Source organism: Silene latifolia, chromosome 5 (genome assembly GCF_048544455.1).
Source record: "Silene latifolia isolate original U9 population chromosome 5, ASM4854445v1, whole genome shotgun sequence".
Taxonomy (NCBI): Eukaryota; Viridiplantae; Streptophyta; class Magnoliopsida; order Caryophyllales; family Caryophyllaceae; genus Silene; species Silene latifolia.
In genome coordinates this window covers 45,575,687-45,595,247 of record NC_133530.1, presented here as the reverse complement: position 1 = coordinate 45,595,247, position 19,561 = coordinate 45,575,687, and the positions used below count along the sequence as shown (strand labels likewise).

General features: G+C 34.4%; 1 protein-coding gene across 4 annotated transcripts; it reads left to right on the top strand.

The window, feature by feature from the left end:
- Positions 1-7,565: 7,565 nt before the first annotated feature.
- LOC141657363 (low-specificity L-threonine aldolase 1-like) lies at positions 7,566-18,153 on the top strand. 4 transcript variants are annotated; one of them, XM_074464567.1, is made up of 11 exons: positions 7,782-7,840; positions 7,949-7,973; positions 8,628-9,078; positions 9,230-9,341; positions 9,570-9,620; positions 9,936-10,007; positions 10,092-10,224; positions 10,444-10,502; positions 10,857-10,957; positions 17,571-17,637; positions 17,960-18,153. In XM_074464567.1, the coding sequence occupies exons 2-11, from the start codon at positions 7,955-7,957 to the stop codon at positions 17,996-17,998; spliced, it is 1,104 nt and encodes a 367-aa protein (XP_074320668.1). In that variant the 5' UTR covers positions 7,782-7,840; positions 7,949-7,954; the 3' UTR covers positions 17,999-18,153. The 4 variants fall into 4 exon arrangements, with proteins under 4 accessions (XP_074320667.1, XP_074320666.1, XP_074320669.1 ...); XM_074464566.1 differs by having other exon boundaries at positions 7,566-7,973; XM_074464565.1 differs by having other exon boundaries at positions 7,759-7,973; positions 17,571-17,685; positions 17,897-18,153.
- Positions 18,154-19,561: the final 1,408 nt, after the last annotated feature.

Below are 19,561 nucleotides of genomic sequence, written 5' to 3'. Positions count from 1 at the left end.
TTGTTCCCTTTTTTTTAAACTAGGGTTTATGTCTAAATTAATTAAGAGTTAATCAATGTATATATATAAAAGAAACTTTTTTCAAAGCACGTGGTAGTCTCCAACTTTTCTGAACTACCGAAATTAGAAAAAAAAACCACACAAATTATAAAAGATAAAACTATGTATAAAAGATAAAACTCTGAATTGTGAAATAAAAAAAAATATGTTCTAAAAGATAAAATTATGATTCTTTTCAATTAGAGATAGAATTTTACCATTTAATATTAATATACTAGTTTGGATGCCCGTGCGTTGCAACGGGGTAATTAACTTTAGTAAAAAAAATTGGTTATAAGGTCTTAATATTTACATCTTATGTCTAATCATTTATTTAGATATGATCAAAAGTCAAAACATCTTATTTAAGAGACGCAAAAGATGTTAGGTTGATACTTAAGTTCCAATGATGCCTCATATTTATAATCATAAGACCACTACATCTTATGTTAATCTTTCGATGTGGGACAATTCTATTATTTTTATATAATCCTACATTATTTTTCAACGTTGAACATATAACATACTAAGAAGTACACAATTTTATATATGTACAAATTATATGGAATCTATACGCTAATGATATCATTTTTACCACGAATCAAATTATGTTATTTTCATAATTTTCTTAAAGATATTTTTTTGCCAAATGAAATGTAAATTTTTTTTATATAAAAATTAGGAACATCACTTGAATATAATATAGGAAATAAATATTATAATAATTAAAAGATTTTTCACTTTATTTTTTACATCAAAAAATATTATTTATGATACTTTCCTAAATTAATTTTTAAGATCACCCACCCTTATGATAATTTTCTGATGTGGGACAACTCAACTAATTATATCATTTATATGTAGTATATTTACCACACCTACATTATTTTTCAATGTGGGACAAATAACACACGAAAAAGTACACCATCTTTTTTACACCTATTTCGATATCCAACCCGATTTAATAATGAGAAAATATTATACTATCTATTTATATTCGTACGTTTTTTTTTTCATTTTTTGTCATAATTAAATGCAAATGATATGATTTAAATTACATTTTTTTTCCTAACACGACTTTTAAGATGTAATTGAGGGAGCAATAAAATGTATAAACAAATGCAAAATATTTCCTTTTTCTGGTGCGATTTTGATTAATGGTTAAAAATTATGATGTATTTTAGTTACTCAAATGTAATGAGGCATAATAATTACCTATATTTGAAAGTTATAAAGATTTAATTCTACTATTTATCAAAGTAAAAAAGCTCATTATTGATTTGTTTGTGGATTCAAGCTAAGATCTTTTTATGCAACACTTGATTGTATTATATAATTCATAAATTTTCTATTTTAGTATAGAGATTATCATTATATGACACAAACAAATTTATGTATATTTAGCACCCATTTTATTTTTTAATTATGATTTTGTCTTAAATAAAGTTATTATACTATTGATTGTCTTAAAATAAACATTATAATATCACTAATATAGTAATATATAATCGCTTTTATAAATATCTACGTGATTAATATTTGTATGGTATTCTTGTAACTAAGGTTTTCCGTTAATACAAACTCTTATAAGAACTCTCTAAGATAATTTTTAAGCGATTCGAAAGATTTTGGGTTGATACTCCTAAGTTTCAAATATGACTCATATTTATAATCATGTGATACCTCCCTCACCTCATGATACTCTTACAATGTGAGACAATTCAACTATTTATATGTAGTATATTCACCACACCTACATTATTTTTCAATGTGGGACAAACAATATACTTAGAAATACACCATCTTTTTCGCACCTAATTCGAGATCTAACCCAGTTTAATAATAATAAGCAAATACTATACTATTTATTAATATTCGTATAGTACATTTTTTTTATCTTCTTATCGTAATTAAAATATATGCAAATAATATGATACTATATTCTAATGCTAGCATTATTTACCACGAATCTAATTATATAATTTTTCAAAAAAAAAATTATATTACTTTTTTGCTAAATGAGATGTATAAGTTTTTATATAAAAATTATAAACATAACTTGGACATAATATAAAAAATATATATATCATATCGTGGAGATAATGATATAAACTCTTAAGAGCTCTCCAAAACAATGCTTAAGAGACTCATGAGGTTTTGGGTTGGTATTTAGGTTCTAAGGATGCCTTCTATTTATAATCATATGATCACCCACCTTATGCTAAACTTTCGATGTGGGACAATTCTATTATTTATATGTAATATATTCACCACACCAACATATTTTTCAATGTGGGACAAATAACATACTTAGAAATACACCATCTTTTTCGCACATAATTCGACATCTAACCCGGGTTAATAATAATGAGCAAATACTATACTCTCTCGATTCAAGACCAAATACAACATTCTTTTTTTTACACTATTCATAAACGAATAGAATCTTTACAATTCCTTGCAATATGTAAGACAAAACATGGTCATGTGGGATCTTATTTGATTCACCTATAAAGTACAATGAGAATATCAAATTTTAAATTTTTTTATAATGTAAACTTAAAGATATTTACGTTGTAATTTGTGTCTTGGCAAGTGTGTAAATGAAAATGTTGTATTTGATCTTGAATGGAGGGTGTACTATTTATTAATATTCGTACGTTTTTTTATAAATACTTTTTTTGGCAAATGAGATGTATAAGTTTTTATATAAAGATTATAAACATCACTTGAATATAATACATAATATAGAAAAAATATGTATATATCATACTGTGAAGATAATGATATACACTCTTAAGAGCTCTCCAAAACAATACTTAAGAGGCTCAAAAGGTTTTTGGTTGGTGACGACTCCTATTTATATTCATAGGATCACCCACCTTATGTTAATCTTTCGATGTGGGACAATTATATAATTTATACGTATTATAATCACCACACTAACATTGTTTTTCAATGTGGGACATATAACATATTAAAAGAAGTACACCATCTTTAATACTCGTATGTGCAAATCATATGAAATCTATACTCTAATGAAAGCATTTTTTACCACGAATCTAATTATATTATCTTCATAATTTTTATAACAACATTTTTTCTGCCAAATGAAATGTCAAAGTTTTTATATAAAAATTAGAAACTTCTCATGAATATAAAATAGAAAATATAGATATTATAATAATTAAAAGATTCTCCACTTTAGTTTTTATGTGGAAAATATTATTTATGAAACTTTCCTAAATTAATTTTTGATGATGTGGACGCTCTAGAATCGCTCGAAAAAACTCTCTTATATATATATACTAGATACGGACTACGGAGTATATATAAATACTCACTATTTGATGATATATTCCGCAACTGGAATTTTTATTGACCTTTCCTCTCGATCTATTTGGCTTTTAAAACTCATAGATGCATCTATTTTATGCATACAAATTTGTCTTAATTAGTTATTGATCTTAGATTTTTAATTTAATATAGTTGATTTTGCTGACAATCATTACTTTTTGTTTTAAGATAATCAGAGGAAATAGGCCGACGAGAAATTGTCATGCATGTGAATTGAAATATGTAAGAGTAATGCTATATATTGCTCAAAGAGGAATGTGGAATTGAGTTAGTTATTAGTCTGTTTCATATAATTTTCATAACTTGTGTTATTATTGAAATATTTATAGTACTTTCTCCACCTCAATCTCTTCTTTTCCCCAAAATTATCCATTTATAAATTTGTCCAACTATAGTAGTTAAAGTATACCTTTGTTATGATTTTACTTTATCGTAGTTTTTCTTAGATGAATTCAACTTTTGTTCGAAGTTGATGTTAAGCATTACGGGTACGTATTCGCATGACATTGTAATGCACGCATTTGTATATACGAATCTAAAGACGATCAGCCTACGTCAATGCCTCAATGGTAGGAATTATTTTTCTTAGATGAATTATTTTTCTTATAATTATTATGTTATTATTATTAAATGATATAAAGTTATATAACTTGATTTCTCAATTATTTTTGTAATTTAAAATTTAAAATATTAAATATAATTATTTTTAATGTCCAATGGGAAAAAAATGAGGATGAAAGTAATAAATAATTCTAATTGCTATTGTACCATTAGCTCTTCTCATGTGAAATAATTTTGTCAGATGCGAGCCTCCTTATCAGATCCACAATTAAAATAGCAGAAATAGACCGCTCTTCTTTAACTCATTAATTATACTTCCTCCATTCAACTTCACCCTTCCTATTTCCATTTTCGACACTATTTATAAGTGCGCATTCAATCTCGATTTTCTCTCAATACATAAGTGAAAATATTTTCATGTGGGATCTTATTTGATTTGTCTTTACGAGTACATTAAAATATCTAACTTTTATAACTTTTTCAAATACGTAACTAGCGATATTTACCGCGTAAAATCCGCGTTGGCGAACGTGAAAAAGCAAAGTGGTAGACTGGAGTTGAATGGAGGAAGTATATTCTACGAAGAAAAATTTACGTTTTGCAGATGCAAAACCTTACATTTGTAATAGCTCGCTTAAAAACATAATACTATTTCATTATCCGTGCATCGCACGGGCACAAAATCTAGTGACTAATAAGTGTGATATGGTGGGTTTGTTGGTGTTGGTGTTGGTTACTTTGGCCAGTCATCGGTGGTCCGCCAGCGTCGGTAAAGTGGTACGGTGGTGGGAGGATTTGGCTGTGTTGGATTGTCGGTTATCATTTATTAATATAGTAATTAGTCAATGTAGTACATCAATAATGTAGTACACACTAAACAAATTAAAAACAATGATAAAACAAGCGTACATCAACGTAGTACAGTAGTACACACCAAGTCACCAACGATTCCTTATCACCACCGACCCACCACCGCAACAGTTGTGCCGCCACCTTACCGCCGTCTGTATGGTCGGCCGGTCAATGGACTTCTCTGCTGGCGACATAGCAATATAGCCGCCATAACCCATCACGACGAACGTATAATGTGTACCCAACGCCCAAGCCACCACCCTCCGACGACTATTATAGTCCCACCGTCGGCGGTTAATCGACCGGCCACTACTCCGGCGGCGAACCACTTCCCGTAATGTTTTATTCATTAATAGTAAGTGGGTGAATTAAAGATTATGGGTAGGTGAGATGAGAGAGAATAGATTGGAAGAGAGAATGGGAGGGGAAATGAGAAGGGTATAATGGTCAATGGTGTACTGTGATGAGTAAAATGTGTACTGCGAAAATCAGGACCCAATAATAATTGAAAAAGTAAGAGAGCGATAGCTTTTAGGGCATTAGCAATAGATGAGCCTCCAAGAGGTTTGTTCTCATGCCACATAAGCTAATATACAAACACATTTATGTACAAACCTCATCTCAACAATATATAAACCTTTTTAAGGTTTATAACGTGGCCCACACTATTATTCCTCCTCTTACACACTCTCTTTCTACAAACCAGGATACAATATAGTAACCCTTCTTAACTACAAACCTTAGAATCTATGTCTAGCAATAGAAGGTTTGTAGACAAACCTCAAAAATAGAGGACATGTCATCTTACAAACCCTTGACAAATCTTCTATTGCTAGTACCCTTAGTTGGGTAGGGAATGTGGAAAATGATTGGAATTGTTGGAAAGTGGGAAATGATTGGATTGATAACTTCTTAACTACAAACCTTAACATCTATGTCTATCAATAGAAGGTTTGTAGACAAACCTCAAAAATAGAGGACATGTCATCTTACAAACCCTTGACAAACCTTCTATTGCTAGTGCCCTTAGTTGGATAGGGATTGTGGAAAATGATTGGAATTGTTAGAAAGTGGAAAATGATTGGATTGATAACCTAGGTCTTGACCTTCTCCTTGGGAGGATGATAGACTAATAGTTGGTCAAGATAAATAAGGTGGGATTAAGGGCTAAAATATTAGTGACCCAATTAATATACAAAGTCTTTCTTGCTTGTGACGGTAATCCCACATTAAGAACACTCTCACAAAAGGAGAGGGGACAAGGTGGGGCACCCCCCATGTGCTTCCCACTCACCTCTCAATGGGTATTTTGTGAGAGGAAACGGTATCCGTCACAAGTTTGTGACGGATATCGCCCGTCTTCAATGAGATTTTGTGATTAATATAACCTTCTCCTTAGGATGGTCTTATACCCTATAATGATCAAACATTCTATTAGGATATTAGGCTAGGCTCATTAGGGTTATGTTACCGTATATGGTTTAGGGCATTGTGATTTATTATATATATCCTACTTGTATTTTGATCAGTCAACACAATCAATAATACAATTCCCTTATACAACTATATCCCCTCTATAATCCTAACATGGTATCAGAGCCTCTTTCCTAAGAGGACTCTTTAAATCGCTTCCGTAATCTTGCCGGTGGGCGAAAATTCATGACACTCACCGATGGGAGTTACTATGGTCATTATTAAAATCTCCTTTCAAACCAAAAAAAACAAAAAACAAAACAAAAAAAAAAATTCCATTTAATGCAATTTGTTTGGTTGAACGTTTCACGGGAAATCATATTCATTCTTATGCTTCATGCCATAACTCTTGTAGACCCTCCAATAAACAAGCCAAAATACCCCCATCAAATAGATTATTACAAGATTGAGATTGCATTCTTTTGAAATTTGGGTTGATTTATTGTCTTCAATTTCGTTCAAGGTGGTACAAATTTACTGGCGAGTTACGCAATTTTAATCACTATGATGGTGGTTCAGATCTAGTTGAAGTTCGAAAAACTTAGCGTTCTCCAAACTTTAAAATTAACGGATAATTTTCCGTCTTAGTGAAATTTGTTTAGGTCCGATTAATGTTCCTAAAAAAATTATTTGATATTCGACAAGTTCGAAAAACTTGACGTTCTTGTTCGAAGAAATTTTCTGACGAGTTTATACTCGTTTATCTTGTCAACCTTGCGGAAATGAAGATGGAGAAGTTGACGAAGAATTATTTTCTTATGTTTTTCTTGTATTTCTCCAATCGTAAAGTTCGTACGTTAAAGTTCGTACTACGTACTACCTTTACGATTGCGGGAGGGTATTAGGATATTAGGCTAGGCCCATTAGGGTTAGGTTAGAAGATATGACGGCTACCGTATAGGAACACAATTAATAATACAATTTCCTTTATACAACTCTCTCCCCTCTATAATCCTAACACATTCCAACCCGCTTTAAATCTTTAATGCAATGTTTAATGACTTGCATGGCCAAATTGCAACATGTGACAGGCCTAAATGCCTAATAGGCATCCGATACGATCAAGAAGATATATTTATTCGTAAAATGCTCATGCTCAAATTTGTTGATGAAATGTTAATAAAATTCCTATAAGTCCGCTGTACGTGGATCCTTCTCTCCATTCCCAACAAATACGAGGTGGGGAATTTGAATTTGTCCAAAGTTGTTTGTTTTTCTTCACAAATTTTTCGTAACATTCGTTTTTAGGATAAAAAGAATCGGTCCACTTTTCGTACTTTTTCGTAAGTCTTCTTTATGACGGTTATATTCATCCGAAATTTGTGATGAGTCAAATATTATTCAGATAAGATAATATACCGTATCTAAAAAGTCATGTGTATTTGTTTTTTCTATCAGGTGTGTTTATTTAACCCGTCACAAATGAGAATTTGTGCCATATTTCCATAAAACAACGTGGCCTTTGCTTTTACAAACACTACACACTTGACATATTTCATTTGTATTTTGTTACCGAAGTGTACCACTTGTGGGATCACTACTTCACGAGAAAACTAAAGTTTGTGCTGATTCCTGCAAACCTCTCTTTCAATTTCAGGGTTTTAAGTTAAACCATTATTTGTTTTAAACAACACAAATACTTGTATTTTGCTTGATTGATTTACAGATAAAAATGGGTGAAGCTGCAACTGGTAAGAGTTTTTCTCTCTTCTTCCTTTTTACCAATTTTGTCAATTTTCTTAATTATACAGTTTGTGTAATTATGATCATTTGGAAATCGATGTTTTCGTTAGAATTTATCGTTTCATTTTCGGTCATGTGGATAAACCCTTGTGTTGCCTTACCTTTTATAAGGCTGCGTATATTTGATCCTTAACCCGCGATTGCCGGAACCACTGGTTCAGTGTTATTGTTTTTGTTGTTTGTCCACAGATGTATATTCTTTTTTGCATGCCTGACATTTCCATGTATCGGAAATGTTGGATGTTTATTTCTGCCTTGTTGGTTCAGTCGGAAAGAGAAATATCCCCTGAATTTACACTTCATGAGATAAAAAATTCTTTTTCAAATTCCGGCCGCCTTTTCGCTGATGCCATATTTCTCGGCTTAAAATGTTGTGCAAAGTTTAAATAACCTACGGCGTAATTGTTTTCCGGCTTGATGTAAATACATGGTTTATAGTTGATAATCTTAAAGAACCATTTCAATATGAATTTTATGAATAGCGTTTCAAGTTAGTTTGAGCCTAGTTTCTTGTAACATAATCGGGGCTCCTGTTAACTTCTCCATTAGTTTTTAATTTCTATACAATTTTTTTATTTACTTAATTTGTTGTTTTTAATTAGATGGCAAAATAATGAGAAGGGTGATCGACATGCGATCAGACACCGTAACGAAACCAACCGATGCAATGCGTGCTGCAATGGCAAATGCTGAGGTTGACGACGATGTATTGGGTAATGACCCGACTGCCCTTGGCCTTGAAATAGAAATGGCTAGGATAATGGGTAAAGAGGCCGCGTTGTTTGTCCCGTCAGGAACTATGGGTAATCTAATTAGTATACTTGTGCATTGTGATGTAAGGGGTAGTGAAATCATTCTTGGTGATAATTCTCACATCCATATTTATGAGAATGGTGGTATTGCTACCATTGGCGGCATCCATCCAAGAACACTGAGGAATAACAAAGACGGGACTATGGATTTGGATTCGATTGAAGGTGCCATTAGAGATCCAAAAGGGGAACTTTATTATCCTGTTACAAGAGTTATCTGCCTCGAGAACTCACATGCCAAGTAAGAATTATAATTCTTGTAAACTTGCAGGCTCTCTGATTATTGATTGTTTCAGTAACTATGCTGTCATCAAGATTGAAAGTCTTTGATGCGTATAATATTTCTATGATGTACAAAAAATCCGCTAACCATCGATGCTGTTGAATTTCAGTACTGGCGGCCGATGTCTGTCCGTTGAATACACAGACAGAGTTGGAGAGTTGGCAAAGAAGCATGATGTGAAGCTTCATATCGATGGTGCTCGTATATTCAATGCTGCAACTGTGAGTGGAGCGACTGGTTACTATCTTGAGAATGCATTCATGACTATAGAACCTAGTAGTATGTTGCTCATGTTATTTGTGAAGTTATTGATTGGTGTTACTCATGATCTGGGTTGCATCAAAACGACCTTCATAATCATGGACAATTGTGGCTCTCTTTACATTAAAATAAAAATTTGATAGTTTTATGCTTCGAGGATCTTAGGATACGCTTATGTCCACTTTCAGGCACTTAATGTTCCTGTAGATAGATTGGTGCAAGCAGCTGATTCAGTTTCGGTATGTTTACTTGGTTTCCCGGCCTTGGACGATTAGTTTCAACTGCCAAATATTTGTTTACAGAATACCTTCTTAACCAACCTTTGCATTTCTGGCAATAGAGATTGGTTAGTTTTATTAGCAACCAACATTACCCCAATTTGTCTAAGGCTCTCGCCCATGGCAAGTAGGGGTTATTTATATGCATCACTGTTTGTATTGACAGACAGACATTAATTGACAATTAAAATATCGTGAGCCATTTTGCTTTCTTCCACATTATCCAAAACAGTTTTTTCTTACATTATATATGGTTTTCTAATTTGTGAACCAAAGGTATGCCTGTCAAAAGGTTTGGGAGCGCCCGTGGGAACGGTCATTGTTGGATCGAAGAGTTTCATAGCCAAGGTATCACTTAACTTGAGCATACATAGATTTGCTTGGGCTTGTCTCAGGTGATCACCCTAATTACTTTTTTCTCTAATCATTTAGGCAAAAATTATGCGGAAAACTTTAGGTGGTGGAATGAGGCAGATTGGTGTTTTATGTGCTGCTGCTCTTGTTGCCGTGCAAGACAATGTCAAAAATCTTGAAACTGACCATAAAAATGCTAAGCTACTTGCAGGTTCTCATTTTCTGCTACAAGTAGCTAGTTTCAATATCTCAAGTACAGTTATGTACTCCATAGTCCATAACATATGTTTCAGCTTTCAGTAATTGTTCTTATCCTTTTCCCTGTAACCTGTAGGTAATGTAATAGTTCATTTATTTCATATATACGAGTAATCAATCGCTGCAAAATTTTCATATTTAAATGTTTTCCTTTGAATTATGTAATGTGCAGAGGGCTTGAACAAAATTGAAGGGCTTACAGTGGATATTACATCAGTTGAGACCAATATCGTAAGCGTTTTAAATTTTGACGATCAAATTAAAGTCATAAGTTGCGAAAGACATCTCTCACAAATCACAATCACAAACTCTGATGTTTGCTAGTTGTCACCAATGGAGGACCCGGAGAAGTACTCATTACCAGAAATGTCCCAAACATTCTTCCACAATTCTTTGTATTTTTTAATTTCTGTTCTCGGAACTAATACCCAAACTTCTATAACAACAATACCGTGCATCCGCTTGTAGTCGCCACATGCCCTTCAGATTTTTGCCCATTGAGCACCCTATCTCCTGTTAGATGTAGGACTTGGGGATACCATAGTATCTAAAATTTCTTATTTTGTCACATTTTCCTTTTATCAGATCTATGTCAATGTGTGCAAGGATTCCAGAACCACAGCAACAAAGCTTGGCAAAACTTTGGAGGAGCATGGTATATTGGTCATGCCAGAAAACGGCTTCAGGTGCGTTTGTTTTACTTATTTCTTCTCGTGAACTAAAAGTTTCGCAGGGAGATATACCCGTACTTATGTTTTTAATAGATATAATTTAACACAAATTCTCATTACAGACGGGAGATATCCTTCTATAGTTATAGACGGGTCAAATATCCACCCACTTTAAGCATAAGACAACCAACAAGTTGCATGGTGTGGCTAAAAAATGTCACCACTTTAAGCATATTTGACCCGTCTTTCACTTTAGACGGATATATTCGTCTATAGTGAGACTTATTGATAACTTAATTAGTGCAATACTGAAATGTATTCACTGTCATATGCTAATTGTCCCTCTCTTCACCTATTTAAAAATGTCGGAAAAATATTAAATTGCAATACTTGGTGCAAATGGCGGTTGAGTACTATTAGGCTTGCTATTGTTTCTTCAATTTATCGTAATAAAAAATATCACGAAAGTGGCGATTAGCCCCCATAACTTTGAGCAATTGTGAGACTCCATAAATTAGAAATGTAGCAATTAGGCCCCGTAACTTTGACAAAAAGTGAAATCCAACCTTGTTCTTAGTTTTAACATAAAATATATCATTAATAAGTTTATATTTAGACTCATTGTGCATTAAATAATTTATAATAATTTAAAAGTATTTGAATAATTTATTAATTAACATAGTTTTTAGATAGAATATTTTAAATATTTTCACTAGTTTTAATATAGTTGATATACATATGAAATTACTTTATAAATTCTAAATTTTATGTAATTTGTTCAATTTTTTTTTTCCCCAAAATGGGTAATAAATTTCATACAATTTATAAATGTACAACTTTTTTTATTGTAATGATAAATTATATTTGAATGAAATTGATACTTTTGGTGTAATTTTGGTTCGAAATCAAAAAATTGGATTCAATTTCACTTTAAATCAAAGTAATGGGGCCAAATCACTACATTTGAAACCTAAGGGGGTTAATCTCACAATTGATGAAAATAACGAGGGCTAATCACCACTTTCGCGAAAAAAAAAAAATTCAACTCATATCAATCAGTCAAAGTTGTTGTCTTATCGAATAAAAGGGTCTTTTTTTTTTTTTATAACTGGTACCACGTATAATTCAAATTTTACCAACTGCTACCAAAGTAAAATTTATTTAAAAACTACTACCAATATTGTTGGTTCGGTTTAAAACTAACTACCAAATGAGCGCGAACCTCCTATTTGCGCGCGAAAAGAAAATAATACCCTATTTTACATTCCCCTCACTCATATCAGCCCATTACCCAAACTTATCTCCCTTCAACCCCACCTTCCTCAGTCATATCAGCCCCAATGTAATTACTTTCACTCATCACTCATATTCAACCTAACTAACTTCTCATTTTACTTCCCAAATTAAATTGGGGCTTCCGAAAATCAGCTAAATCGTCTCAACCTCTTCCCCAAATCAGCTAAATTCCAGACTAATTAGGGTTTTCATCAAATCTGAAGAAGAGCAGAATATCGCAACTTTGAGAATTCTTTCTTGTTCATTTCTCCAGTTACGTTACAATATCAGCAAACTTTTTTTCCCAGAAACAAAATCATAATCTTATCTCTTTCGTTAGTTCATAAATTCAATAATTAATGCCTACCTATTTCATTTCTAACCTTAATCTCAACTGGGTTTCCTTTCTTTTCCAAAATTGCTTCGCTACTAAACCATAATTCAACCATAATTCTTGTGTGTTTGTATTCAATTCTGGAAATATAAAATGGAAAACATTAGGGCGGCTGCGGAGACAATGAAAGGGGTAGTGGAGGATGAATTTATTCAAAGAGCTTCTCAGTGTGTTTTGCCTAGTAATGGTGATACTAGTAAAGGGCAATCGAGTTATGTGGATAAGAAGAAGGAGATGTTGAAGAAGGGTGAATAATGAGATGGTTAGTAAGGATGAATGAAGGTAATGAATTAGAAACATATAAGAGAGGGGGTAAGGGCATTAAATGAAGAAAAAATAGAAATTAAGATGAGATTTTGAAATGGACGGCCGAAATCATATCTATTTGCTTCATAACCTGGTTTGGTAGTTAGTTTTAAACCAAACCAACTATATTGGTAGCAGATTTTAAACAAATTTTACTTTGGTAGGAGTTGGTAAAATCTAAATTATATGTGGTAGCAGTTATCGAAAAGTCCTTTTTTTAAATTCCTTATCATTCATATCTCTCGTAGTGTAATATTGGAAATTTTTGCCAAAATAGGCGATTTTCACTAATTATTTACGAAATGGGTTGAGTCTAAATTAATTACCTAAAATGGGTCCACGTCATACCCGAAACTAGGTTTGTATCTAAGTCGCCATCTCGGTCAGCGACCAAGCCCAAAGTGTAACCAAACCTAACTTTTGTTATTAATAGCATTGAGGGACAAATCGCCAACTCGGCTGGCGACCTCGCCAAGCACTATGGCGACTGGAAGTCCAGTATCTGAGCCAATTTTTGACAAATTTTTGGAAGTCTCTCAGATCCAAATCAAGGGGGCTGGTGTTTTGGTCTGATGGTCGTCGGCTCCCTTGGCGACTTCCTTCTTTGTAACCTTCAGAAACAACATAAATTCATCTTACCCGGAATTGTTTTCCATATTCTTCTTGCATCTCTCTATTTGACATGAAAAACCATCATCATGTACAACAACAATGCTCAAATCCAATCCAAACGAGACGTAGAAAACCAAAGGAGCTTATATATTACATAACCCAAATAGTTGAAACATTTTACATAAACCAAAATAGCTTAAATATCATACAAACCAAAGTAGCTTAAACATCATACAATTTATCATATTGTTTGGCTTGACTAATAACATAATACTACACTACTTTCTTCGAACTTGACGGCTTCTCTTTGATCTCTTTGGTCGAGACGATGATCCGGCCTCATCTTCCACTTCTTGTATGGGAGTGAGATGAGTGAAGCGTTCCACTTGTGTGTTAGCATGGATTGGACTTGGGTGAGGAATGTTTGGCGGTTCAATGAGAAGTCCATAATTAACACTTTCCAAACAAGTAAGGGAGGTATTTTGCATCTCATATAGCAAATTTCTATAGTTAGGATCCATTGTAGGTGGCATAGTTGTCATGTACTCGTTCACTTTATAGTAGATGTAAGAATGACCACCCGCCTATTGAGAAAAGAAGTGGTATGTATTATTGAATGAAAATGAAGTAGAAACATAATTAAAATTAAGAATAAAAAAGGGACAATGCTTACAAGAGTATCCCAAGTCCGATGCACTAGGATTGTAATGATGCTCATGGTGGTATTTGTCGGATAAGATCCGATTGTGAGGACTAACAATCCGACGACTATGCTCCCGATACCATACCATGTATGGATCATGGTGTGACATGAAGCCACCATATGGAATTCCCCTTTCCAACATATTTTCCTTCCTATTATCCCACTGTTCCACATAACTTCCAAACTCGGAAGCAAAATCTCTTGTCTTTCCCCGTTTATCCATTTTATGAAGTAAGAGATAGGTGTCACAATGAGGCGGTATTGTTTGATGACATCCAAATTGCCTAACACACCTATTAGGGAGATGCATCTCGATAATCTCAAAGCATATTAAAGGGGCTACAACAATCGAATCATCCTCGTCCTCATGGCAAATATCGGGAAGATGTTGAAGGATACCTTGTATGTAAGGTTGCCAAGTGAATTGTGTCTCCGTCAATTTATCAAACATACCCCTATATGTGACAAGGCCAAGCCTATGATCCTTATACTTACGATCCACCCTCGACCATTTACATCCTAAAGGATCCATCTCCTCCATCATTTGGGAGCCAATAGGGTACACTTGTCCCTCGATCTCTTCATAGTGTGATGTAATTTCGGGGCGGCCTACAACAATGCGTTCCCAAGCCCATAATTGAAGGAGAACAATCGGCCCATATATTTCACTCTTTACAAGGTTAGAGTTTGCCTATGATCGACCACCCTTTCTTGCTTCCCTTTGACCTCTCCAAGTTTTAACTTGATAGACACCGGTCTCTAAATTATAGCACTCAACCTTATGATGACGTGCTGCTTTCCCAAAATTGTTTTCAGCATACTTTGTGACAACGGGGGAAATCTTCAAACCCTCAGAGATTCTAGACTTTGCAAATTCGCGTCTTTGGACAAAGTAAGAATTTACTCTATAAAATGTAACTTTGACAAGAGCGGTGATATGTAAGAAACGAGCTCCCTTTAACACATTATTAAACACCTTAGCCAAATTAGTTTTCTTGATTCCCTATCGAAGTGCACCACCATGACAGATGGACCACTTTGACTTGCCTCAACACTAAATTCATTGATCTTTGCTAAACCTTTATTAAACTTGATCGGTTGATGCTGAAAAGCTGTCCAACTAAACAAATCCTTCAAAGCCCTATTTTTGAACTTTCTGTTGATATTGTATGCATGATGTCTTATACAAAACCTATGATATGTTAATGGTTCCTCCCACCCGCTCCTCTCTTCACATCGCTTTTAGGATGCTCGGATGTCTATCAGATATTACACAAAGATCAGCTCGTTGTGTATCCAAACATCTTATGCATGCCAAAAACCATGACCATGTCTCCGTATTCTCCTTTTCAACTATGGCAAAAGCAAGAGGATATAGTTGATCATTGGCATCAACTCCCATAGCAATCATAAGCACACCTTTGTACTTGCCAGACAAATGAGTCCCATCAATTGTAATTATAGGGCGACGGTGAGGAAAGCCCTTGATTGATGCTCCAAAAGCCCAAAATACCGACCAAATATCACAACGTTTGGATCATCCGTTGGATAATTTGCAAATTGAACCACAGTACCGGGATTAGCTTCTTTCAAAGCTTCAAAGTATCGGGAAAGCAACTGGTATGATAAACTCCCAAATACCAAATATGTCAGCAAGAGTTTTTTGTTTAGCTTTCCATGCCTTCATATAAGTGATCGTCTAGTTAAATTTATCAATTTTTATTTCAATTATAGCATTTACCGACAACCCCCAATCTGTCAAAGATCTCTTATTAAGAAAAGTTTGACCAACACAAAACTCTCCCCCAACATCATAGGGGGACAACCTTTTTCCAATTAACCCAATTATTCCCATGTAATGCATCAAATTTAGGAATACTAGTGAATCCTGGATTTGGGGCACTCGGAGACACAAGATCAGTATCGTCCTCATCATCATCGACATCACTAGCATTCTCTAATCTTAAATCAAGATCATCCTCAACTTCATCCCCTTCAATATTATTGTCACCTACCTCTACTCCGATATTATTTGTCAACAATGACACATACCAATCATCATTCTCCGACATTATGTTTAACATCCTAGTAAATGACACATTTGGTACTACACTTACATTACTCACTTGAGATTGTTGAAATGGTATTAACTCAACATAAATATCCATAGAACCCGCCTTTGAATGACCTATACTAGCCCACATCGCTTGTAAAGAACGATCATTATTAAGACTAACAACCTAAAAACATCCAAGACTAGGAAACTTCATCTTCAACACTAATTGATACTTACTACTATCAACACCAATGGTTGTGTATACCTCCTTAACGAGATCATTGTAGCTCATGTTACTACTAGCAAAAATAAAAGACTCATTTCTACCAACATAGCTTACACACCCATCTCCTTCAACTACTTCACCATTCCAATAACACAATAAGGGAAAATGGCTTCTCTCCATAATTATAACCAAAACAAATTAATCTAAAACACTAACAACCACCTAAATTCAACTAAACTATCAAATAGATAGAATAATAATCATAAACTAAACTAACTAGCTACTCGAATCAATTGCTAATTAAAAAAGTAAGTAATAGCTAATACCTTCAATATATATGGAAATTGGCCAAGAAATATCCTAATGATTGTTTGATATTGCTTAGAGACTAATAAATTGACAATTAATCGTTTCAATCGAAAGATTTAGGGTAGTTTTTGGAGGAGAAAACGAGTTTCTATTGTTAGGGTTATGCGATTTTTTTTTTTTTTTTGATTTATGGATGAATGCTAATGTAGGAAGGAGAGGAGATCCGCAAAATATGACTTCGACCAAAGTCGCCACCCGCCCCGGTGACTTGCCCCTCACACTAGGTTCGTCAATACCAAGCCTACGTGGACCTATTTTCGACAATTAATTCGAGACTCGACCCATTTTGATAATTAATTGGAGAAAATCGCCCATTTTGGAAAAAAAATCGTAATATTGTCTATATTGATGATATACTTGTTGTATTAGACAAATAGTATAAATCTCTTAAAAGAGAAAATATCGGCACATCGGCACAAAAAACCTTGTTGATACAGATATTAAATATTTTGTGTGATACCATTGTTGAGTCCTCCTTAGCGGGCTCATAGAATTAGATGCATGAGACCAGCACAAGCAAAGTTTCATCCTAAAATCAATAGGTGATAGAAGGAGTAGCCCACTTATCTATACGCTAGTCCCTTCACTAATTTAGACCTCAACAACCATACATATAAATTTCTTACCATGTTTTATTTCTTTTCAATGGCAAGGAAAACAACTAAAATTTGGGAAATTCATTTTCAGATTCAGGGTCGTAATCCATCATCAAATTACTACCAGTGACGTGCTTTATACTTTGTCGTGCCTTCAGGTATTTCATCTCTTCTTCTTCTTCTTCTTCTTCTTCTTCTACTATATTGTACTCCCTCCGTCCCGGTCATTTGTTGTCCTTTCGTTTTGGCACAAAGACCAAGGAAAGAGGAAATGACCAATTAGTAAATGACATGTGGATGAAATTGAGTATGAATGATCAAATTGTTCATCAAATACAATCCTAAAATAGAAAGGACAACAAATGATTGAGACACCCCAAAATGAAAAAGGACAACAAATGACCGGGACAGAGGGAGTACTTCCCTAGAGTCCTAGTTACTAATAAATGACTTTCTAACTTTTATTGAACTCGTCCTCAGCAAGCTATAACCGGGGCTTTGAGCGAGCATGTTGCATAGGGTGACGATCAAGTGAGCTAAAGTAACATTTTTTAGTTTAGAAAAATTATGTCACTCGGTCAAATCTGATTTAAAGTGTAAAGAATTTCCAAGAATAAACAATGTTGAACCCTTGTGTTTAGTAAGAAATGGATGTCTGTGTGTGAATTGGTGAATTTGATGAATTTGAGCCCGTTAGCATGGACATTTCTGCATGAGTATGCATATCGTAATGCGGCGATCATAATGATACTTGCTGACCGATCAAACTTGCATTTTAAAAATTTCTGATCTTATATGAGGTGACGGTCGTACACTGTAACAAAACCTGTATTATGCCTCTATTAACATTGGGGTTAAGGGTAGGATAGTAACTTTTATTTAATGCCTCTCCAAGTTGCTGATAAGATAACTAGTCTTTTTCTTTTAAATACCCATGATTAACTCACTGAACTCATAGCTTATCAAGTTTAGCAAATATCACCAAATAAGTTTACCCAAAGCAGCAATGTTCCAATTGTCGATTTGGGGAGATGGTGACGGGATTATAAATGGAAATGATGAGGATGAAGAGAGGTACCTAAAAGAATTGACGAACTATATCTATTTAACGAAATTCTTGACGGAAAGTATTATTAGCGTAGAATTTGACAACACAAGGGTATTATCACGTGAGTTTGGCAAAAAAAAAAAAAAAAAACAAGGATACCGGTTAGAATTTTAAAAATACAGGGGTATCACTTATCACATATAATAACCCAAAAAATAAATAACCTAAAGGTCATTTGTTTCAATGGATGGCATTCGATTCAAGATCGACATTTATCTTGGCAGCAACTTCGCTTACTCGCGGCTGAATCGAATGGGCCATGGCCAGATTTCAATGAGATTCTGTATTCAAATGAGATGAAAGGGGGCTCGAGACAACAGTGGCAGATGAATAATTTTCGGGAGGCGGTTGATGAATGTGGGTTAAGGGACCTTCCTTTTGAGGGGTATGAGTATACCTTTGACATTGGGCAAGTTGGTGAGGCGAATAGGCGGTCTCGGCTTGATAGGGCAATGGTGACAGGTGCGTGGGGGGACCTTTTCCCCTACGCGAGATTGGTGCATTTGGTCTGGGAGTGGTCGGATCATGCCCCAATCAAAGTGATCCTTAATGCGAGAGATATGGAAGATGGTAATGGGCAAGTTAAGAAATTTCGGTTTGAGCAAATGTGGGTAGGAGAGGAGAGATGTGAGGAGGCTATTAGGAGTGCTTGGATGTGCGATACTGGGGATGTGTTGGAGACTATTAGTCGTTGTGCGGCGGAATTGCAGGTTTGGAAAGGGATGAGTATTGGGAAGGTAGTTCGGGATTTGAAGAAGAAAAGAAATCGGCTAAACTTGATTAATGAAGGGGCCGGTCGCAGTGCAAGTCAAGTTCGAGAAAGACAGATGTTAGTCTGAGATATTGCCCGTTTGCTTAGGCAAGAGGAGGTCTTTTGGAGACAGCGGTCGAGGGTTTTGTGGCTGAGTAAAGGGGATAGGAATACCAAATTTTTCCATAGGAAAGCCGGAGAATGCAAGACCAAAAACCGGATT